Raw genomic sequence first — 26242 nt, forward strand, 5'->3', positions numbered from 1 at the left:
ATGCTGCAGGAGTCTCCAGGAAAATGGCGGCCCGGCCCCACACAGCGGCCAGTGTCCGTCCTGTACAGTGCGCCTGGTGATTGGTGCTGGTGGTGACGTGGAGATTGCCGCTCAGAATTGTGCGTGTCAAGCCTCCTTTCTAGTCGCAGTGAAAGTCAGTCCCCTCAGGTGACCCTGCTGGGCCTGTGATTGGCGGATACGAGCGCCCTCCTCCTGTCCGTGAGGCTTAGACACTTCTCTATTCACAGACACAAGTTACGCCGGAGCCGCTGTCAGGAAGGCTGGAGCGGCGGCCAGAAGTGCCACTACCGGCGGAGCAGCCCCAGCTTTCTCATTCATTCCCTGCTCCGGACTCGCTGCCGCGGGGGCCCGGCTCTGGGTGCCCGGCTCTGGGCTTGTACATATGGTGATTGGCTTGGAGCCATTGCAGTTCCTGGCAGGATCTCAGCAGCTGGATGAAGACTTGATGGACAGTGCTCAGTGCTCGCTTGTTGTGTGCTCTCTGGACGGTCACAGACCCCCGATTCATTCTATAGGTGACAATGTGGGCCAGAGCCCTGTGTGTGGGCCTGCTGGCATTTACTGTGGGTCTGATCCATCACCTCCAGCCGGACATCCCCGAGGCTGCCCTGGAATACTTCTCCTCCCTGCACAGCCTTTCCTCCAGGGAGACCACCGCAAGCCCCTCATTTGAGGAAGCTCTGTCAGCTGCATGGGACCAAGTGATCACAGCCCCTAGCAGGCACTGGGGGAAGGTAGCAGTGGGGTGAGCATGTCCCTTATTGTTCTGTCTCTGCTTGTATAGCCAGCCCTCCATGATCACAGGCTGAGCTCACCTCAGCACTGACACTGCTGGTCCCACCACTCCTTGTCTACACCTAGCAGCCATGACGTCACGCACCTCCATGGGATCGCGCAGCCAATCACTGCCCACATTGGTCACTGAGGCTGCTGATCAGGGGTCACATGAGTAAGTGATGCCATCGATGCCGGCAAGTAAAGATCAATGGGGGCCACCAAAGTGTTGGGGACCTGTGATGGATTAGGCAGGTGAGACATGGTTGGAAAGAGTCATACTGCCCAAACTGCGGGCAGCGCGGATCAGAGCCTGGCGGCATAATTGCAGCCTGGTGTATTGTGCTCTGACATTTCAGAGAAAACTGAGATCAATCTGGCGCTATAAGGGGAGACCCTACTAGCCCAGCACCGCCCCATGACTTTCCCCAGCAACAGTGATAAGTCCACACGTAGCAGAGACCTGTCAATCATGTAGGGGGGACCATATTGGTTCCATCCGATTATGTCCCCAACTGGATCTTCTAATTTTTTCTGAAATACCAGAACATTTTTAAGAAAAAGATACCTGTACTCGTGCTTCCGAGCTCTGATTCATGCTGCCTGTGGTTTGGGCAGCGTGAATTGCGAGTCCGGGTTCCATCAAGCTGTGTATTATGTTGATACACACAAGTTGAGGTTGGATGAAGGGCAGAAGCCGGGGAGCCAGTGTATGGCGTAATGTTTTAGTGGCACGTAACTTTTTGGATTGTATATAAATTATTACCTTCTGCTTCTGCCTAATGCATAATGAAGCATCGGATACTGTTAACTCTTGACATTGACTTTAAGGGGTTATTGAACAAGAATATCCAAGGGTTTGGTAAATTACTTCCGTTATGAATGCAACAGGAAGTATGAAATGGATGACTTTTGAGAAAGAAAGGGGAACTAAGAGATTAACATCACCAACTGTATATTCTTCTCGACAGGATTCTGTCTGGCAGACCATAAGCCACCTTCCCGTCCCCATCCTCCAGCCTGCTTCATGTCTGCATGGTTCCAGCCACAATGTAAAAACCGAGTCTAGGCCCTTTCACACATCAGTTTTTTGCCATCAGTCACAATCCGTTGGCTCGACGGATGCATCGCAGATTGTGAAAAACTGATATGTGAAAGGGAGAACCTGTCACGTCCCCAAACTCTATCAACCTGCAGATATGGGGTTAATCTGCAGGTTAATGGAGGTCCAAAGTTGCCCGGCTCCCACTGACTGCCTGGCTATGGGGAGGAAGTTAACATTATTCCTCCCTGCAGCCTCCGTCTTTCAGTCATAGGGCGCGGCTTCAGTCACAGCTCAGTACATGGTGAATGGCTGTAACCACACCCCGGCACCGACTGACAGCTGGCTGTGTACGGATACACTGCATAGCCATTGTGGCTAATGTACGTGTGTTTACCGTTTGAAGTCATGTTCATATGTTGAGTATTTTGGTGAGTTTTTTTTTTTTACCTCAGTATCTGTAAGCCAAAACCAGGAGTGGAACAAATAGAGGAAAAGTCTAATAGAAACACATCACCACTTCTGTATTTATCACCCACTCCTGGTTTTGACTAACAAATACTTGAGTGAAAAAACTCAACATGTGCATATACATATAAGAAAAACGTGGATTTCTCTAGAATAAAACCTCAGATGGCAGATATGAAGGTATTATTTTATTCAGCCTTCTATGACCTGTGTGCCCTTATAGACGACTTGGAAGGATTCATCCTTATTTTTTAAAAATGATCCATATTTGATCCTATATTTTCATGCACAAGTGTAATGTTCCATTTTTCAGGTTTTGGGAAAGTTTGAGTTTCTAGGATTTTTGGCCCAGTTTACTGACTAGTTTTTAGCCATTTGTATTTCCATAACATTTGGTTATACTTTCCTTTAATCAGCTAGTTACAAGTGCTATGGTGCTTGTGTCTGGTTTTATGGTAGTACAAGGTCCTTATGACGGATGTAAATTTGCTGCTACTGTTTTGTTTTTCTTTACAGAGTGAATGCGTGTGTTGACGTGGTAGTCTCCGGGGTCAGCCTGCTGCAAGCGCTAGGGCTGACCCCCCAGTCTGGAGGCGATCACTTGGTCCTTTCCTCCCAGGAGGAGCTGGCGGCTACATTTCTGCACTACATGCAGCGAGGAGCAGCAGCTGAACGTTTTTACAGTGATGCAGACAGCTTTCAGCACATCTCCCGCACCGCCACACAAAGTCCAGGCGCCAAGGTGAGCCCGTTCATCACCGTGTGTGTCTTCTTTTCTTCTGATATTGGGGTGGTAATTTACGTGAAGACTCAGGCTATGCTCACTGTAAACTATGGTGTCGATAAATAGAGTACCACCCTGCTATGTTAGATCAGTTGTCTGAAAGCACCTAATATAACCCTAGTGATGGGTTTTGACTGAAAATGGGAGTTGAAGGGATTCCTTGCCCCTTTAGTCACAAGGGTGGTCTTGGCGCCGTTTCAGTCACCGCTCTGTGTATCGAGTGTGGCGGCAGTAACTGTACTCCTAGCACTGTCTAACAGCTGGATCACCACTAGGGCTGTCAGTCAGTGTCGGGGGTGCAGTTACAGCCATTGTTCTCTATGCACAGAGCAGTGACTGAAACTGTGCCAGCACCACCCCTACGTCTGAAGACGCAAGGCTGCCGGAAGGAATAAAGTTAATTTCATCCCGGGAGTGGAGCCCTCAGAGCGAGCGCTGTGCAGATTCAGAACACTATTGACCTGCATATTTAGCCCATACCTATGGGTTAATAGCATTTCACGTGACAGATGCCCTTTAGGGGTTTTCCCACTAAATCGCACATGCCATATATAATATAATATAATTTTGGACATAAAGGGTTATGTAAATGTAGTATTTCTTGAAAAAAAAAATACATTTGAGTAATTGTAACATCCTGTAGTAAAAACATTCCAAAAATCGCTTGGGTGTTTTTTGTTTGCGTTTTTTTTTGTTATATGTATCTCAAAATCAAAGAAAAGATTTGATATAGATTATTGAAAGTAGTGATAATAGGGATTCACACTTGATTTTGAGTCTTTGTGCATTCTCATTGGCCACTTGTCATTTATCAAAAACAAATCTTAAACAGTAACTAAACATTCTTCCCGATTTTTGCATATTTAGTAGGCACTTGAATTGTATGCATGTCAGTGGGATCCAGTTTGTGAGATCCCCCCTCATCAATCATGTAATAGACCCCTGCAGGGAATCACACTCTTTGCTAACCGCTGAGGTCCACATGGGTATGGGTTTCAGTGTCAACAGGTTAAAGTTGACTTTCTTATATAAACTTTCAACATAACGTTAACAGCTTTTCTTCAGCTCAAAACATTCATAGTAACATACATAGTAACATAGTTATTAAGGTTGAAGGAAGACTTTAAGTCCATCTAGTTCAACCCATAGCCTAACCTAACTTGCCCTAACATGTTGATCCAGAGGAAGGTAAATAAACCCATGTGGCAAATAGTAAGCTCCACATTGGGGAAAAAATTCCTTCCCGACTCCACATACGGCAATCAGACTAATTCCCTGGATCAACGCCCTATCAAGGAAACTAGTATATATAACCTGTAACATTATACTTTTCCAGAAAGGCATACAGTCCCCTCTTAAATTTTAGCAATGAATCACTCATTACAACATCATACGGCAGAGAGTTCCATAGTCTCACTGCTCTTACAGTAAAGAATCCTCGTCTGTTATTATGCTTAAACCTTCTTTTCTCCAGACGTAGAGGATGCCCCCTTGTCCCTGTCTCAGGTCTATGATTAAAAAGATCATCAGAAAGGTCTTTGTACTGTCCCCTCATATATTTATACATTAACATAAGATCACCCCTTAGCCTTCGTTTTTCCAAACTAAATAGCCCCAAGTGTAATAACCTATCTTGGTATTGCAGACCCCCCAGTCCTCTAATAACCTTGGTCGCTCTTCTCTGCACCCGCTCTAGTTCAGCTATGTCTTTCTTATACACCGGAGACCAGAACTGTACACAGTATTCTAAGGGTATGTCCACACGTATCTGTGAGGGCTGCAGATTTTTCTGCAGAGGATTGGTTAAATCTGCAGAGCAAAACTGCTGCGGTTTTTCCTGCGGATTTATCGCGGTTTCTATTGCGGATTCCGCTGCGGGTTTACACCTGCAGTTTTTTATTGGAGCAGGTGTAAACCCGAAGAATTGACATGCTGCGGAATGTAAACCGCTGCGTTTCCGCGAGTTTTTTTTCCACAGCATGTGCACTGCGGATTTCGTATCCCATAGGTTTACATTATATTGTAAACGCATGGGGAAACTGCTGCGGATCCGCAGCAAAATCCGCAGCGTGTGCACATACCCTAAGTGTGGTCGAACTAGTGACTTGTATAGAGGTAACATTATGTTCTCCTCATGAGCATCTATGCCTCTTTTAATGCATCCCATTATTTTATTTGTAGCAGCTGCCTGACACTGGCCACTAATTGTGAGTTTATCATCCACCCATACTCCCAGGTCTTTTTCATTGACGGTTTTGCCCATAGTTTTAGAATTAAGCACATAGTTATGCATCTTATTACTTCTACCCAAGTGCATGACCTTACATTTATCCCCATTAAAGCTCATTTACCATTTATCAGCCCAAGCTTCTAGTTAACATAAATCATCCTGTAATATAAAATTGTCCTCCCCTGTATTGATTACCCTGCAGAGTTTAGTGTCATCTGCAAATATTGAAATTCTGCTCTGTATGCCCCTTACAAAGTCATTAATAAATGTTAAAAAGAAAAGGGCCCAATACTGACCCCTGTGGTACCCCACTGCTAACCTTGACCCAGTCCGAGTGTGCTCCATTAATAACCACCGTTTGTTTCCTATCCCTGAGCCAGCTCTCAATCCACTTACACGTATTTTCCCCTATCCCCATTATTCTCATTTTATTATTATTATTTATTGTTATAGCGCCATTTATTCCATGGCGCTTTACATGTGAGGAGGGATATACATAATAAAAACAAGTACAATAATCTTAAACAATACAAGTCATAACTGGTACAGGAGGAGAGAGGACCCTGCCCGCGAAGGCTCACAATCTACAAGGTAAGGGTGAGAATACAGTAGGTGAGGATAGAGCTGGTCATGCAGCGGTTTGGTTGATCGGTGGTTACTGCAGGTAGTAGGCTTGTCGGAAAAGGTGGGTCTTCAGGCTCTTTTTGAAGGTTTCGATGGTAGGCGAGAGTCTGATGTGTTGTGGTAGAGGGTTCCAGAGTAGGGGTGATAAGCGAGAGAAATCTTGTATACGATTGTGGGAAGAGGAGATAAGAGGAGAGTAGAGAAGGAGGTCTTGTGAGGATCGGAGATTGCGTGTAGGTAAGTACCAGGAGACGAGGTCACCGATGTATGGAGGAGACAGCTTGTGGATGGCTTTGTACGTCATGGTTATGGTTTTGTAGTGGAGTCTCTGGGCAATGGGGAGCCAGTGAAGGGATTGACAGAGGGGAGAGGCCGGGGAATAGCGGGGGGGACAGGTGGATTAGTCGGGCAGCAGAGTTTAGAATAGATTGGAGGGGTGAGATAGTGTTAGAGGGGAGGCCACAGAGCAGGAGGTTGCAGTAGTCAAGGCGAGAGATGATGAGGGCATGAACTAGGGTTTTTGCAGATTCTTGGCTAAGGAATGTACGGATTCGTGAAATATTTTTGAGAATATTTTATGGATCAACCTTTTGTGTGGCACCGTATCAAAAGCTTTTGAAAAGTCCATATACACTACGTCCACTGTGTTCCCTTGGTCCAGTCCGGAACTTACTACTTCATAGAAACTGATCAGATTAGTCTGACAGGAGCGGTCCCTAGTAAACCCGTGCTGATATTGGATTCAGTAACAAAAATAACAGTCCTTTCTCAGGGTAGGCATAATAAAGTAGCACCGTTCCACTCAGAGCAGTACCGGCAATGCTTACCTCAGGTACAGTCTGTCCACCATTAATGATAGTTTCCTTTTCAACACTACAGACCCTGGCTACTCACATATGGCTGAGCTAGTCTGTTTGCCCGCACACAACAGCTATTGTTCATTGAATCCAATGATACTTGCAGTTTGGTCCACTCTTCTCCGAGAGATTCTGGCTTGTTGCTCTCCAGCTCCAACACAATCCCCTCTGCTCAGCTTCCCCAGCTGACTGACCAGTGAACACATTACCTGGTTCTAGTCATATCTATCCCGGTGCACCTGAAGTGCTAGGATTTAACCCTACCATACCTGGCTTTCTTACAACCCCCCCTCCAAGAAGTGCACGGCAGACAGGAACGTGCACATAAGCAGGTTACAGATTCAATAGAAAGCCTATGCTTTCTATTGAATCCATACTCCAGTCTGCTGAGCTGCGCACTCTTTCAGGTTCTATTGAGTGATTGATAAGGGTCTCAGGATCTGGACCCCTGGAATCATCTAGAGGTAATTCATGTGTGTGCCTGCTAAATATGAAAAATCCGTAAGAAAGTTTAGTTACTCTTTAATAATTTCCTTAGTGTAAAAGGGCTTTAAAGGGAATCTGTCACCCCCCCAGGGCGTTTTTAAGTAAAAGAGCCACCTTCAGATTTGTGATGTATCGCGAGACAATCTTCAATGGAGCACGGTGACCAGCTCCACTGCGCAGGCGCCAGATTCCCGGCCCCGCAGTGTGAATACATCATAACACACTTCGGGGCGGGATCTGGGGCCTCGGCTACATGAAGGCGCCGGTGACGTCACCACAGAGAGGAGGCAGTGCCCGGATGGATGATGGATGATGGACGGCTGCGAGGCGCTTGAGTCAGGGGGAGAAATCATACTTCCCTGACTCAATAGAGGTATGGCGCCAAATTTATAAAAGTCATTATGTCAGCGTTCCTAGGGATGCTAAACATAAGAGCCACCTTCACAGAATGCAGCCTTAGTGCTGCTGAAGGTGGCTCTTTTACTTAAAAATGCCTTGGGGGGTGACAGGTTCTCTTTAACGTGTGGAAGGTCTTTGTGTCAGTTCAGAAAATGTATAATAATCCATGTTATAATAGTTTATAGTCCATTATATAATGACATTGTGTCTTAGTGTTGAATAATCTTACATCATTGCTCTGTTTTTGTTTTTAGCACTTTGTTGGTGGAAATGCGGCACTAATTGCTCAGAGATTGGCCAGTCATCCAGATACAGAGGTAACATAACGTATCCCTGTGCACACACATTATACTGCCACAATCGGTGTTCATACCAGAAATGGAGCGCGATTCACATGAAAATCAGAAGGCCCCACTATTGGACAATGGTGTCTGTCATGTGATAATATAGCACCATCTCATTTTTGCTTTCTCGGTCTCCCATGACAGCACTACGGAGGGGATCCGCCCTTCAGGGACAGGAAACCTACAGATAAAAGGGCGGTACCTCTCCCTCGCATCAGTTGGTTTCCTGTCCCTGACAGGGAACCTCTCTATCGGACGGTACCTGACATGAAGACCGATAGACCGGGACCGGGCAGTCGAGTTCCGGCAGCGAGGAGGCTCCTGCCGCGGCTTGTCCGGCTCCCGAAGCCGCCACCGCTGGGACCGAGGGGTCCTTCAGGGTGAGCGAGGGGAGAACGCCGCCAGACTCCATAGGAAAAAGGGGCGCTGATCACCCGGAGCTCCTGCGCCGACCGCTGCACGCTCCGGGTGTACAAAGATGGCCGCCGCACCGGAAATGCGGCAAGGACTTCCGGGTCATCGCGCGCGCATGCGCAGTAAAATCTTCTCCCTGGGAGCAGGAACCGGAAGTGCGGCAGACGCCGGGGGATTGGCGCCGGTTACAAAAAGGGAGATTATGCACACATGGGTGTCGCACTTTCTCCCTGTAACCATGGAGGACAGCGACACGCAGGAGCTGCAGCCTGGACAGCAGCGCCACGCAAAGAGCACCAGGAGTGGATCTAGCAGCCGTTCCACACGGCGCAGCAGATCCGCTGCGAAAACTGATACTCCGTCTCAAGGACCTTCCTTACCAGGCCCGAGTCCCCTTCCAGAACCGGTACCTGCCTTCACATCCAGGTGGTGAGTGATCTTCGTGAATGTACATATTTATAATGGAGCTCCCTCTTCTCCCTTACTAGGGTAAGAAGAGCACGGAGAAAAGGAAAAATAGGGTCTGCCCCACCTGTAACAAAGCTTTACCAGTAACCTGGGAGAAAAAGCTTTGCAAGTCATGCATCCAACGCTTACTATGTGAGGAGACCCCCGACTTCGCTTCTGAACTTAAAAATGTGATCAGATCTGAGGTTCAGAATGCCCTTCTATCCTCCAAAAAAGAGGTGAAGAAGGTGAAGGAATCACATTCCCACTCGGGCCGATCGTCGTCCGAAAATGCTGACTCGGACGATTCAAAATCCCTCCTTTCCTCGTCCGAGGAAGAGTCGGGCCGACATTGCTTCCCACTAGAGGAAGTAGATTCCTTAGTGAGAGCAGTTAGGGCTACTATGGGGGTGGAGGAACCCAAACCCAACAAAACGGCCCAAGATGTGATGTTTGGAGGTCTGGGACAAAAAAAGAGAAGAACTTTTCCCCTAAATCCTAATGTCCAGACATTAGTTAAAAAAGAATGGGAGAAACCGGATAGAAGAAATTCCTCGGTACCCTCCCTTAAAAGAAAATATCCCTTCGAGGATGAGGCTTCCTCTTTCTGGGATAAGGCACCAAAACTAGATGTTGCAGTAGCCAAAGCCTCGAAAAAATTCGCGCTGCCATTCGAGGACATGGGTACCCTCAAAGACCCGTTAGATAAAAAAGCGGATACTTTCCTCAAGGGAGCATGGGAATCAGCTGGGGGTAGCCTGAGACCTGCAGTTGCAGCTACTTGCACCTCCAGATCCCTTATGGTGTGGATCGACCAACTGGAAAGTCAGATCAAAGACGGGTTACCCAGAAAACAATTGCTGGATTCGTTCCCTGCAATGAGAGCAGCAGCAGCGTTCCTGGCAGACTCCTCGGCGGACTCTGTACGCCTAACATCTAAGGCCGCTGCTCTTTCCAACGCTGCCAGAAGAACCTTGTGGCTAAAGAGCTGGCCGGGAGATCTACAGACAAAATTAAAGTTATGTTCTATCCCATGTGAGGGCAATTTTTTATTCGGAGAAACCCTGGATGACATCCTCCAAAAGGCGGGGGATAAGAAGAAGGGGTTTCCAAATCTGGGTCCGACTCCATTTAAACAGTCTTTTCGGAGCCGCAGATTTTTTCGTCGTAGACCCCCCAGAGAGCAGAATAAGTGGGAAGAAGGAAGGAGAAGGGATAGGGGTTACCTCTTTGGCAACACCTCCCGTGACAAAAAGTTCTCCAAATGACATTTATCCTCCGGTGGGAGGAAGACTAACATCGTTCCTTCCCGCCTGGGAAAAAATTTCCAACAACATCTGGATCCTAAATCTCATACGGTATGGCCTAAAAATAGATTTTGTGTCTTTCCCTCCCCGGAACTATGTGATAACAAAAACAAGATCTTCGGCTGCAGAACAGACTGCATTAGAGGAGGAAATCATGACCCTACTACAAAAATCGGTGATTCGGGAAATATCTCCTCAGGAGGTAGGGGAAGGTTTTTTCTCCCCTCTATTTTTAGTACCAAAGCCCGACGGGTCCTTTCGGACAATCATAAATCTAAAAAACCTAAACAGATACGTCGTAAATTACAAATTCAAAATGGAGACGATAAGGTCCACTATAAAGATTCTCTTCCCGAACTGCTACATGGTCGTAATAGATCTAACCGACGCATACTATCATGTGCCCATCCACAATCAATCCCAAAAATTCCTCAGGATGGCAGTCTCCATAAAGGGCCAAATAAGGTTTTTTCAATACAAAGCTCTTCCATTCGGGATTTCAATAGCCCCACGTATATTTACGAAAATAATAGCGGAAATGATGGCCCACGTGAGGGAACAAGATATACTAATAGTCCCTTACCTGGACGACTTTCTTATCGCAAGCAACTCAGCACAAAGTTGCAGAGAAAAGAGAGACCAAGTGATGACCATCCTGACGGACTTGGGATGGCTTATAAACATAAAAAAATCGAAATTGGAACCCTGTCAAGTACAAGAGTTCCTAGGACTGACATTGGACTCTCGGGTCCAAGAATGCCGGCTTCCGGGTCCCAAAAATGACAGCATATTGTCCATGATAGCGCGAACGTTACACAATCCCTCAATGACTCTAAGGAGGGCAATGTCGCTTCTGGGCTCCCTGTCCTCATGCCTACCAGCGATACCCTTTGCGCAATTTCATACAAGAGAGCTTCAGTGGCACATCCTGGAATGGCAATTGTTACTAAAAAACAAATTGGAAAGCCGGCTCACCCTAGATTCGTCAGTTATTCATTCCCTTCTCTGGTGGGGAAAAGACCAAAACCTGTCAAAGGGAGTCCCTTGGGTACCAAACATCTCTCGGATAATAACAACTGATGCGAGCCCCAAAGGGTGGGGGGCCCACCTGGGGGACAAAATAGCCCAGGGAAATTGGTCAGATCAAATACTATTGGCATCCTCAAACCAAAAAGAACTTTGGGCGGTATATCATGCTCTTCTTTTTTTCCTAGCCGATATTCAGGGACACCATGTCCGAGTTCTTTCGGACAACAAAGTGACTGTAGCCTATATAAACCACCAGGGGGGAACAAAGTCTCGTTCACTGATGAGTTCTTCAGCCAAAATTATCAAACTGGCGGAAGAAAACTTACTATCCCTCTCGGCACTACACATCCAGGGTTCAAACAACGAAAGGGCAGATTACCTGAGCCGGACTCAGTTAAAACAAGGCGAGTGGTCCCTAAACCAATCCATCTACAATCAGATCACAAAAATGTGGGGGACACCAACAATAGACCTGTTCGCCAATTGCAAAAACAAAAAAGTAGGCAAATTTTGTTCTCTAAGCCCAGAAGGGAATCCCCAGGCTCTGGATGCTTTTCTGATTCCATGGACACACAAACTGACATACGCCTTTCCGCCAACCATTCTGATTCCAGCAGTCATTCGGAAAGTCAGAGAGGACAAAACAAAAATGATCCTGATTGCCCCATTCTGGCCAAAAAGAGCATGGTTTTCCTGGCTAAGGATACTATCGATATCAGACCCGTGGGTTCTACCGGACATGCCAGACCTTCTACATCAAGGTCCAATCTTCCACCCACAGGAGTCGAACCTCCATTTGACAGCCTGGTTTTTGAACGGGGACTATTAAGACAAAGAGGTTTCTCAGATAACTTAGTGGCTACACTCTTAAAAAGTAGAAAGCCCATCACCACTAAAATTTACGGGAAGACATGGAGGAAATTCCTATCTGTCTCCAAGGTAAAGATCCAGGACAGGCCTTCAATTCCTAAAATTCTGGAGTTCCTACAAAAAGGTCTGGAGCAGGGGCTGGCAGTCAGTACCCTGAAGGTACAAATAGCAGCGTTAGGAGCCTTATATAACCAAAACATTGCTGCTAACCCATGGGTAATAAGATTTATTAAGGCGGTTACAAGATCAAAACCCTTAGTTATTTAAAAAACACCCTCATGGGACCTAAATTTAGTCCTTTCAGCATTAACGGGCCCTCCATTTGAACCTATACAAACGATTTCCATAAAAACATTATCACTTAAAACTATTCTCTTAGTAGCTCTAACATCGGCGCGCCGAATAAGTGACATCCAAGCCCTCTCCTCTAATCCACCTTTCACTAAAATCTTGGATGATAGAGTCATTCTTAGACCCGACCCAGCCTATTTGCCAAAAATGACATCAAAATTTCATAGGTCACAGGAGGTACCCCTACCATCCTTCTGTCCAGACCCGAAAAACGAGAAAGAGCTAAACTTCCATAATCTAGACGTTAGAAGATGCCTAGTCCAATACTTAGATTCCACCAGGGAGTATAGGAAGGAAGGCTCTTTGTTTGTCTGTTTTCAGGGTCCCAGAAAAGGATTCCGGGCATCCAAGGGGACTTTAGCCAGATGGATTAAGGAAGCAATAGCCTTGGCATATTCATCCTCGGGGAATACGATCCCAGATGGTATAAAAGCGCATTCCACAAGAGCAGTAGCTACCTCATGGGCTGAGAGGTCGGAGGTATCAATAGAGCAGATCTGTAAGGCGGCCACCTGGTCATCACCATCAACCTTTTTTAGGCACTATAGACTAAATCTAGCCTCTGTATCTGACTTAACCTTCGGACGAAGGGTCCTTGAAGCAGTGGTCCCTCCCTAAGCTTAATCTCTGCAATTCTCTCCGTAGTGCTGTCATGGGAGACCGAGAAAGTCATAGTTACTCACCGTTAACGGTGTTTCTCGGAGCCCATGACAGCACCTGCTTATTCCCTCCCATCACGAGTGCGGTGAGCACCTTTTTAAATATAATTTGTATAATTTATATAATTTATATGATGTATATTCTATAGATTTAGGCACGGGGTTCCTTTATTAAGAAATGTTATAAAATAATGGTTTCTCTGTTGCAACTAACCTGGAGGTCCTCTGATGCTCTGTAAACCAACTGATGCGAGGGAGAGGTACCGCCCTTTTATCTGTAGGTTTCCTGTCCCTGAAGGGCGGATCCCCTCCGTAGTGCTGTCATGGGCTCCGAGAAACACCGTTAACGGTGAGTAACTATGACTTTCTACTCCTATTTTCCCCCTATACCTGGTTGTGGAGCTTCTAATTGAGGAGGGCACACACTGTAGGACAGGACGGAAGGTCTGCATAATGACTGGCAATTCTTGTTTCTCTTATTATGATTAATAATAATAATCGTCTTTTTTACTTGTATATTAAATTTCCTATCAGTAAGTCTTTGGAGTGTGGGAGGAAACCCACGCAAACACGGGGAGAACATACAGACTTCTTGCAGATGTTTTTGGTGGGATTTTAACCCATGACCCCAGCGCTGCAAAGCAACAGTGCTAACTCCTTAGGACTATTGTAATGTAATGTAAATTACTTGAGTATAATTTCAATTATTTCATCAACAGATTCTACTTTGTGGCCCAATAGGCCCTAAACTTCATGAGCTGCTAGATGAACGGATCTTAGTACCTCCAACCTCATTACAAGAACAGGATGAGTATCATCTGATCCTGGAATATAAAGCTGGTAAATAATTTGCGTATGTTTGATTGTTCACGTAGGATAAGGGCACCTTTCATTAAAAAGCTGTTTTGCCTTTCAGGAGAGCAGTGGGGCTCAGCTCGTGCTCCAGCCGCCAGTCGATTCATTTTTTCACATGATTTGTCCAATGGTGCCATGACATCATTGGAGGTTTTACTTTCAAACCTAGAGGATTTCCAGCCAAAATTGTTGGTTCTTTCTGGATTGCACATGATGGAGGGTTTAAGTCAGGAAGAAAGGACCAGTCGTTTACAGGAGGTAGGAAAATGTCTTCAGTATGCTACTGCTTACCTCCACCTTCCAAATTTCTTCTGTTTCCATCCTAAAGCGCCACTTTAGCGTTATTTTTCCAGCTTTGGAGTGGCACTTTAAATATAAGCCCCCTGTTATAAACTCACCCTCTGGCGTCTTCACTGTTTTTCGGCACCCTACCGGTCCTACAACGCCATCTTTTTAGCGTAGCTTCTGATTGGCTGGATTGGCTGGAACTTAGAAGGTATTTCACAAGCTCTCAATGCATGTGCGAGAGCCAGAATGAGGCTCTCATAGACTTGTATTAAACAGTGACCTCCGCTCAGCTCTATGAAGCATCGGAGCCGCCAGCAGGTCACTTTTCACCAGAGACCGAGGGAGTGACGCTGGAAAACAGTGAAGGCGGTGGCCGGTTAGTATTTAACCGGGGGTATGGGAATTATATTTAAAGCACCACCCCAGCGGTTCAATAAAAGAAAAAAATGCTGTCAGTGGTGCTTAAATGAAGAGGGGATAATAAGCTGGAAGCTATTGGGTTAAATTGAAATTTCTGTACAATTCAAACTTCAGATCCCAAAAGGGATTCTGTTTTTGGGGCTCAAATGAGTAGACATTTGGCTAGAAGCCTCAGGCTATTGCCAAAATCATTGCAAATGTACAGTGGTTCTCACATTTTACAAATATGTTTTGTATTTTTTATTTTTTTTAAACACAAACATTTATTAATAACTGTATCAGTGGTATTTACTGCCATATACTTATAGGCGTGTACTCCACTTTAAAAGTTGTCCCCTATCCACAAGCTAACGAGATGGGGTATAACTTTCCATTTCCTGGGGTGCTGACTGCAGTGGCCCTCACTCATTCCAAGAACTGGGGCTAAAGGGAGCGGAGGTCGATCATGAGTACTGCCTCTTCATTCATTCTGATAGGAGTGCCGAGGATCAACCCTGCGCTGCGCTCGTCAATGTCCAGCGCTGCCATTAAGAATGGATGGAGCGGTAGTGCGCAGTTTCAACATTCAGCCGGGGCTCTTCAGAGACCTGGTTCTCGGGATCTTTGGTGGCCACGGCGGTTGAACACCCAGTGATCGGAAAGTGCCACACTATCCTGTCGATGGGGAATAACTTTTAAACGGGAACCCTCCTACAATTTTGAATTCTGGGTTGACAAACTCCCTTTACACTATTTCTATAGTGATAGAGGGGACTTGGTGTACCCATGCTATGGCTAAGTACACAGTTGGGGCCCCCCTTCAGTAAGCATTTTGGGGACTTTTCCACCATTTTTTCATTGACAGAGTCCCAGAGAGAAAGCACAGCCTGAATTGAGCCCGCATGTCGGCAGGGGGTGGTTGTTCCAGGGAGGCATTTTTTTTTAATGATGCTTTAGATAACCCAGATGATTTAGATGAACCCAGATCGTGCATCCACAGGTCATAAATCGGTGGGCTTTTTTATTACCATTTTTCCCATTCTTATCAGTTAATCAGCACTTCGTATACACTATTAGAAGCTGTGGTACCTTTTATGGGTAAAAATAGAGCCCATTTGTAAGGAAATGAATGAGTTCTAACATCATCTTAATCCTAAAAAACAAACGTTCGAGCCATTTAAGAAACACACATTGGGTCCATTTGCCCAGTTAGAAGATTGATTAATATTACTTTACCCCAACTGTATTTCTTTGTTACAACCTTTAGGCTGCCAGCGCTTTGTCCGATGTTCCTTCAGATATTCTTATTCATTTGGAGTTAGCCAGTATGACTGATGGCGACTTGATGAGAGGAATCATCTACCAGGTAACCACTGAGCTTGGAAAAGCTGAAATATATCTATGTATATATCTTTTTAGTTATACAAAAAATGTCAGAAAATACTTTCATCTGGTGGGTATGGTTTAAGTCAGTGATGGCGAACCTTTAAGAGAACGAGTGCCCAAACTGCAATCCAAAACCCATTTATTTATCACAAAGTGCCAACACGGCAATTTAACCTGTATATTGAGATTTTAGATAAGAAAAACAATGCTTACATTAGTGAGCTATAGAGTCAATAGCAAAGAGCTTGTAAGCACTGCACTCCAAGCCTAAGATACTCGCCACTGAGTATCATGATGAAAATAATCCTTTAAGCCAGGGATGTCAAACTCAAATATACAAAGGGCCAAAGTTAAAAGCTTTGACAACGCTGCAGGTCATTCTTGATATTAGTAAAAAAAAAAAAAAAAAAAAGTCTACCATTGAGGAAGTTTTTCCTTTTCAAATAAAACTATTAACTTTTGGAAGGGGGAAAAATATATACCTGCTATAAGATATATTTTAAAGTATATACAGGTGTTTCTTACTAAATTAGAATATCATCAAATAGTTAATTTAAGTTCTTCAATACAAAAAGTGAAACTCCTATATTATATAGTCATTATAAACAGTGATTTATTTCAAGTGTTTATTTCTGTTAATGATTATGGCTTACAGCCAATGAAAACCCCAAAATCATTATCTCAGTAAATTAGAATAGTTAACAAAAACACCTGCAAATGCTTCCTAAGCATTTGAAAAGGTTCCTTAGTCTTTCAGTAGGCTCCACAATCATGGGGAAGACTGCTGACTTGACAAATGGCCAGAAAGCAGTCCTTGACACACTCCACAAGGTGGGTAAGCCACAGAAGGACATTGCTAATGAAGCTGGCTGTTCAGAGTGCTGTATCCAAGCATATTAAAGGAAAGTTGAGTGGAAGGAAAAAGTGTGGTAGAAAAAGGTGCACAAACAACCGGGATAACCGCAGCCTTGAAAAGTTTGTTAGGAAAAGGCCATTCAAAAATTTGGGGGAGATTCACAAGGAGTGGACTGCTGCTGGAGTCATTGCTTCACACACAGACGTATCCAGGACATGGGCTAAAAGTGTCGCATTCCTTGTGTCAAGCCACTCATGACCAATAGACAATGCCAGAAGCGTCTCACCAGGGCCAAGGAGAAAAAGAACTGGACTGTTACTCAGTGGTCCAAGGCGTTGGGTTCAGATGAAAGTAAATTCTGCATTTCATTTGGAAATCAAGGTCCCAGAGTCTGGAGGAAGAGTGGAGGGACAGGCAATCCAAGTTGCTTTAGGTCTAGTGTGACGTTTCCACAATCGGTGATGGTTTGAGGCGCCATGTCATCTGCTGGTGTAGGTCCACTGTGTTTTATCCAGACCAAAGTCAGCGCAGCCGTCTACCAGGAAATTTTAGAGCACTCCATGCTTCCCTCTGCAGACAAGCTTTTTGGAGATGGACATTTCATTCTCCAGCAGGACTTGGCACCTGTCCACACTGCCAAAAGTACCAATACCTGGTTTAAAAACAACAGTATCACTGTGCTTGAATGGGGCCAGCAAACTCACCTGACCTTAGCCTCATAGAGAATCTATGGGGTATTATCTGGAGGAAGATGAGACACCAGACCCAAAAATGCAGACGAGCTGAAGGCTACTATCAAAGCAACCTGGGCTTCCATAACACCTCAGCAGTGCCACAGGCTGATCGCCTCCATGCCGCGCTGCATTGATGCAAAAGGAGCCCTGACCAAGTATTGAGTGCATTTACTGAACATACATTTCAGTAGGCCAACATTTCAGACTTTAAAATCCTTTTTCAAGCTGGTGTTATAAAGTATTCTATTTTACTGAGATAATGACACTTGGGTTTTCATTGGCTATACGCTATAATCATCAACATTAACAGAAATAAACACTTGAAAAAGATCACTCCGTTTGTAATGACTCTATATAATGAGTTTCACTTTTTGTATTGAAGAACTGAAATAAATTAACTTTTTGATGATCTTCTAATTTAGTGAGAAGCACTTGTCTATATTGTAATATCATTCATTTATTTTTTTTTCCAGAAAATGTTAACCAGGTTTGAGTGAATTGCACACAAAAAAAAAATGTATATATCTATATCGCTATCTCTCACAGGCCAAGAAATCAAACCATAGGTGTTTACAAATTAAGTTGTGTAATAAGGAGAAATAACACAGGGGAAAAAGTATTGCACACCTGAAGAGAGGTGCCAAAAGCCATAGAAAGTCTGAAATCTATCAGAAATTAAAGGGTAATTTTGCCAGTTGTTGAAAAATATCAGCTGGTTCAACGTGTGTCCTATAGAAAGTTATCTCATTGCCAAGGTGCCACAAAGTAAACCTCTCATGATGGGTAGAACCAGTGAGCTGTCTCAAGACCTTTGCAACCTTATTGTTGCAAAACATACTGATGGCATTGGTTACAGAAGAATTTCTAAACTACTGAAGATTACAGTGCAGTGAGCACTGTTGGGTAGGGATGCGCAAACCCGACTTGTAAAGTTCTGTTAGGTGTCCTTTACCGAACCCCAAACACTGACCCTTTTTTTTTTTTTTAAACTTTTTTTGTTAAAAAACAGAAGTTCAGTTTCGGATGCCATATAGTTTCTGAATGGCTGAACTGCAGCCAATCAAGTATCGGCATGACTGACTGGTTGGCTGGTGCATCACGTGACCCGGATTGTATAAATGCCGGGTGTCGCCGCCATTCATCTCTGCTTAGTGTAGGGACAGGACACAGCTGGAGTGAGGGACAGTATTAGATTTTGTGTGTGTGCATTTTTACAAAAAGCATCTGTGTATACTCTGCACGTGTCTGTGGGAGTAGTGTGCTTAGAAAGCATTTGAAAAAAATAAGAGCATTGAATAGGTGCTGTGGCGGAGTAGCTACTGCAGGGAGAGGATGTGGTCATTCTGTGTCTGTGCCCAAATGAAATGCCTTTCTCTGATGCACGCAGGTGACAGGACATCCTGCGTCATTTTGTAGAGCCGAGTACTACACAAATGGTGAGGCCAGAATATATTGAGGAGGTGTTAGATTGGATAGCTAAGAGTGCCTCCAGTTCCTCGCATTATCTTCCACCTGGTCCCCTGCAGAAAGCGCAGAGTAGGCACCTGAGATAATGGTCATCTAGCTTCCACCTCTCACCCCTTGCAAATCTGCCAAGCAGTCTCTTTTGCGTTTTGATGAGCCCACTGGCTGGGGTTCCGTAGCCAATCCACCTGGCCCTGCCACAGAAGTGGAAGAGACTGAGTTTACTGATGCCACACCACTTGTTAAGTTGAAGTATGTGATGTGCGCAGTTTGGAGGAAGAGGAGGTGTTTGTGTTGCCCCAGCAAAATAGGGAGCAGGGTGCAAAAGCACAAGGGGCGTCCCCTAGCCAGTACATCAGCTGCTGCCCATTGCGCCGATGAAATTAGCACATCAAAGGAGCTCCTTAGCGTATAATTTCTTCAGTCAATGTGACTGGTGGTTTGCACGCTGTGCTGTTAGCACCTGAAGTGAGGCATTAATGTTGTGATCCTGACCACCACCTACATGATAAGACATCTGAATTCCAAGCACGAAGTGCAGTAGAGTACAGACCTTAAAAAGCATGACAAATCTGAGCCACCTCCTGCTTCCTCTTCTGCTGCAGTTTCTGACTCTTCCTCCCGCTCACAATTAACAGAGCCACCTGCAATCCCGCAAAGAGAGGATGTGACGTCACCACCACTTCCAGTGTCATCGAGCATCTCCACCCCATCCCATGAAAGTGTTCCGCTCTGTATCCCTCAAACTCCCGAGAGAAAGCGGAAATACCTTCCTACCCGCCCACAAACCATGGTCCTGAAAGACAGCATTTCCAAATTCCTGGCATTTGAAATGCTGCTATTCCAACTGGTGAAGACAGGCACAACGCCATCAGTTGCAAGAGCCACATAACCAACGATACATGAACCAGTAGGCATGGCCAGGGATGTAACTGCCCACTGAGTAGATGTAGTTGCAGCTTGGCTAGAGGCGGAATGCCTTCTAGCGCATGTCCTACCACCACTGAGGACTACTGGACGTTTCTCTGTCCAGGTTGCCTTCTCCACCACCTCCTCATCCGGTCACAGTAAGACCTACACCACCAACTTTAGCACAGCCAGGGAGAAATAATAGGTTGTTTTGAAACTTCTCTGTTTGGGGGCAAATCCCACACCACGCAGGAGCTGTGGACGTGGATCAAACAGCAGACAGATGAGTAGTTGGTGGTGTGAGACAATGGGCAAAATCTCATAGCAGCTCTGGGCCTAGCGGGTTTGACGCACATCCCTTGTCTGGTGCTTGTGCTGAGTTTGGTGGTGCAGATATTCCTGAAAAATTACCCGCATATCTCAGAGCTGCTGCTGAAAGTGCGAACAGTGTATGCACGCTTTTGGCATTCTCGTCGTGCTGCAGCATCACTTCTGCCTTCCCGCTCACCACCTCATGTGATGTACCAACAAGGTGGAACTCTACCCTACATATGCTGAAAAGACTGCGAGCAGCAGGCAATAGTGGAGTTTCAGTTGCAGCACGCCATGCTGATTCACTCTGCGGAACACCACTTCACCACCAATGCGTGGACCTTCATGCGGGACGTGTGTGAAGTGTTGCGCTGCTTCGAATACTCTACCAACATGGCTAGCGCTGATGACTCCATCATGAGCGCTACTATACCACTTCTATGCCTGCTAGAAAAAACCCTTCAGGCGATGATGGATGAAGAGGAGCCGGAGGAACAGATAACTTTGTGAATGGTATCGGGCTTGTCGTCCACACATGGCTCGGAGGGTTACTTCTTTACCAACAGCTGCCAGGTACCTAACTGTCCAGCCATGGGACTGTTTTGGAGGATGAGGAGGAAGAAATGTGTTCACAGCAGGGTGGCACTCAAATCAGCTCATGGGTATCACTGGAGCATGGCTAGGGGGATACAGGGGACCAAGACTATACTCCTCCCACCAAGGACAGCTTGTCTTTGCCTCTGGGCAGCCTGTCATACATGAGCCAATATATGCTGCTGTGCCTGCGCAATGACTGCTGAGTTGCCCGGATTGTTACCACTGTTGATTACTGGGTGGATACCCTGCTGGATCCCCATTTCAAAGACCATGTACCATCGTTACTTCCATCACTGGAGCGGGATCACAAAATGCGTGAATCCAAGCACACACTGGAAGAGGCACTAGGATAAAGTCCCCATCTGATACGGTCCCTATTAGCAGGAGACGGAATTACAATAACATGGTGGAAGAGTACATGTCCACACGTCTAAACATACTAACTCATGGGTCTACCCCATTTGACCTCTGGGGCTCCAAATTGGACACATGGCCTCAGCTTGCCCTTTATGCTTTGGAGGTGCTGGCCTACACTGCCGCAAAGGTATTGTCGGAATGTGCTTAGCACAGCAGGGGTGTGTGATTATAAACAGGCGCACCCGCCTGTCCACAACCAACGTGGGGAAGCTAACATTCATTAAAATGAACCAGGCGTAGATCCCACAGGACTTCTTGTCCATACCTTTTTGACTGCCTAGGCAACTATGCCAGCTGCATGCAGTCATTGTTCCACTCTATTTGCCATTTGTTTAATTTTGGGGCCTCCCCAAATAAAGTGTTAGCTATCACAGCCACTTGGACTTCCACCTTCTGGTTCAAGATTTTTGTATTTTATTTCTGTTCTTCTTAGCATAAGGACAAGACGCAGCTGGAGTGAGGGACAGTATTAGGTTTTGTGAGTGGGCAGTTTTCCAAAAAGCCTCTTTGTGTACTTTGCACCCATGTCTGTGATAGTACTAAAACAAATGTTAAAACAATTTTTTATACTCCTATGCACCTGTGTCTGTGACACTAACAGGGCTGTGGAGTTAGCAAGCCAAACCTCCAACTCCATTTCCCTGACTCCACAGCACAGCCTCAAAACTGATCATGTACATAAAGTGCAGCACCGATTCATCTCTACTAAAACCTAGCTCCTTTAGATTAGGAATAGAACAGACATTTATAGGACATTTTATCAGTTTTCCAAATTCTTATGATAAAAATGTGCAGCACATACTGCATTGAACTACTGTACCTAATTTATTATACATTTTAGGAGTCGGTCCATTTTATACAGAGACCAACTCCACAGCCCTGGATACTACTGTCCCTAAAAACAAATATTTCTACACTTCTGTACCTGTGTCTGTGATGGTACTGTGTGTGTATAGAGATTTTTTTTATAATCTGCACTGGAGTCTTTGGGAGTATTTTTGCCTAAAAACCAATTCAGAAAATGAGGAGAGAATCAAATGGGGGACTTGGACGTGGCCGTGCTGGTGTAGCTTGCCCGTAATACAGCCTGGTGCAGTGTGACTGTAATAAATCTCTTCCACAGTCCATACACTCTTGACAGATTCGTGTTTTTATGGCGATCTGTAGTCAGAAATTCATCAAAGCAGTCCAAATTAACTCAATGAATAACCATTCGCAATTTGACTGTACCATCCATGTGTATGCGATAGTCGTGGGAGACTTTAGTGTACGCTACTGGAGCTGAAATTACTGTGGCTGCTGGCACCAGAGTTGCCCTCCAATAGATCGTTGTTTAAAGGATTTAAAGTATTCATTCCAATTACAAAGCCAAAAAATAGCCATGGATGGTTATTTTGTCTTGCTACATCACCAGCTGAGGAGTGGTTAATTTGCATAACTGCTGCCTTCCTTGGATAAGAGAGCCATTTCTCAGGCTCCCTCTCTTCAATCGAACCCCGATTTTCCGTTACCCATGGTCTCCATGGAACAGAGCCTGTACGGCACGGGGAGAGAGGTTGAAGGGAGAGCGTCTAGCTGTGCGGGCAGGTCCTGAAGCAGCAGGCATATGGAAAATGTCCCTTGCATGGGGAAGGTGAGGTGACAAGCCTCCAGAGGACACCACGGTCACCCACTGCACCCAAGGCAACGCACAGGGTCACTCAGAGGGGCAAGAGTATGGGGGGCCTATGCGGCGCCTGTCAGGCTTAGACCTGCCTCCTGCTTCTGGAGTTCTTTTATTTTTTTAATTCTGTTCTTTTAAGTCCTTTCCCTATCCACATTTGTTTGATGGGCAATTGTCCTGCTCTTGCCCCATTTTACTTACTTTTGCAGCCCCATAGCTCTTACTATGACCATTTTATAGCACTGAAGTTTGGGTCGCCATTGACTTCTATTGGGTTCGAGATTAAGTTCGGATGCCGAACCAAACTTTGAACTACAGTTCAGCTGAACCCGGCCATCCAAGGGTCCGCTCATCCCTACTGTAGGCGCCATAATCCGGAAGTGTAAAGAACATCATTTCAGTATAAGCAGTCCATGAACAGGTGCTCCCAAATGGATTTCAGACAGCGGAGTGAAAAAAAATTATCAGAAGAGTTGTCCAAGAGCCAAGGACCACCTGTGGAGAACTACAGAAAGGCCTGGCATTAGCAGATAAAATTGTTTCAAAGAAAACAAAGTATTGCATTCAATTTCCGTGGCCTGTATGCACACTCACCATGCAAGACTCCATTGATGAACAAAAAGCATGTTCAAGCTCGTTTTAAAGTTTGCTCAACAACATTTGGACAAGCCTGTGAAACTCTGGGAGAAGATAGTCTGGTCAGGTGAGATCGAAATTGAACTCTTTGAATGCCATAATATACACCATGTATGGAGCTGTAAAGGGACTGCTTATCACCCCCAAAACACCATACTAACAGTGAAGTTTGGTGGTGGGAACATCATGTTGTGTGGCTTAAAGTCATACGGCACTGACAAATTTAATTGAAGGGAGGATGAGTGAGAAAATGTACAGACATTCTTGATAAAAATCTGCTGCCATCTTGCAGGATGATGATGAAAACCAAGTTGGACATTTTAGCAACATAATGGTCCCAAACACACAGCCAAGGAAACTCTCTTAATTGGTTTCAGAGAGTGAAAATAAAGTTGCGAGAATGCTCCAGTGATTGGCTGGGCCAAAATTCAGTAGAAAATTTATGGAAGGCACTAAAGCTCAGAGTTCATAGAAGGAGCCCATTGGACCTTCAGAATTTGCTGAGTGTTTGTGTGGAAAAATGGGCCAAATCACACCTCGGCAATGCACGTTGCTAGTTTCTCCATACAGGAGGCATCTTGAAGCTGTCATCGCCAACAAAGGCTTTTGTACAGCGTATTAAATAATTTGAGTTAGCGTGTTCAATACTTTTTTCCCTGTCATTTCTCATTATTACACATCAAACTATAGATGTCCATAAATTTAAGTTCTTTTCCTGTGAGTATTGGATTGGTTGTTACTAACATCTGGTGAAAATACTAGAGTTCAATGCTCAATGTTCAATACATCTTTCACCCGCTGTATATGCTAGTCATAATCACGTCAGCTTTGCTTTATGATAAGATGTTAGTACATAGTTATTTAAAGGGGTTAGTCAGGTTTGGCACTAAAGTCTTCAGTCAATCTATGCGACTTTAGACTTGTGACTCCTCATCGTGGATGCTGTCAGGATTCTCTGGTGCCGTTGGAGAGACTGGGAGGTTATGTAACATGCGCTATGCATATTTCCAGCCATATTCTGACTAGATGTGCGCGGTTTCACACATTTCAATTGCATTGAGCGAGGCCAGACACGTCTAATCAGTATGTAGGTGGGGGTACATATAACACAAACATACGGCCACATGACTGCCCGCTCCAGACATCGGAGAATCCTAACAGGGTGCACTGTGAGGATTCACAAATATGCGGGCACATGAATTGACTGCAGACATTCGTACCAAACCTGGACAACCCCTTTTAACACTCAGATATGTTACGAGAAAGGTTCCCATCCTTTCATAATGTGTTCCATATTTGTGTTCTCTCGGTCAGCAGGTCTTCCCACTGACTAGTTCTCTTGGACTCAATGAACAAGAACTACTGTTTCTGACCCAGTCAGCGAATGGTCCTCATTCCACCTTGTCTGCCTGGCCCGGAGTTCCAGATGTCGGAGTAGTGAGTGATATCTTGCTTTGGATTCTCCAGGGTTCTGGTAGTGAAGCCTCTGGTCTTACCAGAGTTCACTTTCATACACTGGCCTATCATATTATCGCCACTATTGATGGCTTTTGGGAAAACCAGGTTGCTGCTGTAGCTGCAGGTGCTCGGGTTGCTGGAACTCAGGCATGTGCCAGTGAAACCATTGATCCTGCACGAGTAATGCTTAAAAGTCCTTTGGAGTTTTCTACATCACAAATGGAGACAGGTTATACAGCAAGGATCAGTGCTAGGGAGCCAGTAGCGGTGTGGAGGAACGGTGGAGTGACCTTTCATTTTACACCTGTCCTAATCTGCAAGGAACCAATTAGGACAGTTGGGTTGGGAGATGCCATATCAGCAGAGGGACTGTTGTTTTCCGAGTCCAAAACTCAGTAAGGAAACAGGTCTGCCTTACAGGAACAAAAGCGACATCTGCTGCTGTAAACATCAAGACAACTGTTTGAACACCTTGTTGCTGCCCTATACAATTTGGTACAGTTTAATGTCCATCATTTATAGGGGTCAATAAATGCAAATCCTTTACCTGCTAGTGAAGGTTCTAGCAAATGTTAAAATATTAATAAGTGTGTAATTTATGATATTTAAATTTTGCATTCCAAACATTAAAGAGAAATTTATCCCCAGATGGCCATAAATAAGCAAATCCGAATATAGCTACAGCCAAAGTTTTGTATTTCTGTTTTATGAACTTGGAGGCATTCTTCTGTTTTTTTTATGGTGACATCCATATTTGAAAATGCAGTATCAGATCTTGGCATAGAAAGGTATTGTAAGGGCATGTGCACACTGTGCCTTCTTCAGGCCTATTCTGCCTGGAATCTGCCTAAAAAAATTGCCTCATAAGATTAACATAAAACGGAAAATGTACAAAGTAGTATGTTCCTTAATAGCTTCAGGGTCTCCAAACTCTGAAGATGCTAAAAGTGACATAACACCGCTTCTTTAGGCAGCTCCAGCTAGGAAGCCACACACTCTTTATACTTTAACAGTATGGAGTGGGAGCCTCCTTGAGAACGAAGGCAAAGCTGCCTCAGAAGAACTGTCAGCTTATTCGTGAAGCGGCTGTGCTAGAGTCTAAATGATGCTGTGTGCTCAGAGCCTAAAGGGAAAAAAATTAAATATTGTCTCTGTATTTCTC

The 26242-nt window shown here is 45.1% G+C and overlaps 1 protein-coding gene and 1 pseudogene across 2 annotated transcripts; one reads left to right on the top strand and one right to left on the bottom strand.

Moving 5' to 3' along the window:
* Nucleotides 1–113: 113 nt before the first annotated feature.
* ADPGK (ADP dependent glucokinase) lies at nt 114–25830 on the top strand. 2 transcript variants are annotated; one of them, XM_077264123.1, is made up of 7 exons: nt 114–766; nt 2822–3047; nt 7940–8002; nt 13826–13946; nt 14023–14219; nt 15916–16014; nt 24940–25726. In XM_077264123.1, exons 1-7 carry the CDS (start codon nt 543–545, stop codon nt 25477–25479), a joined length of 1470 nt encoding a protein of 489 aa, XP_077120238.1. In that variant the 5' UTR covers nt 114–542; the 3' UTR covers nt 25480–25726. The 2 variants fall into 2 exon arrangements, with proteins under 2 accessions (XP_077120238.1, XP_077120237.1); XM_077264122.1 differs by having other exon boundaries at nt 195–766; nt 24937–25830.
* Nucleotides 22590–22975, bottom strand: LOC143777290 (18S ribosomal RNA; annotated as a pseudogene).
* Nucleotides 25831–26242: the final 412 nt, after the last annotated feature.

The sequence above is a fragment of the Ranitomeya variabilis genome, chromosome 5 (genome assembly GCF_051348905.1).
Source record: "Ranitomeya variabilis isolate aRanVar5 chromosome 5, aRanVar5.hap1, whole genome shotgun sequence".
NCBI classification, from domain to species: domain Eukaryota; kingdom Metazoa; phylum Chordata; class Amphibia; order Anura; family Dendrobatidae; genus Ranitomeya; species Ranitomeya variabilis.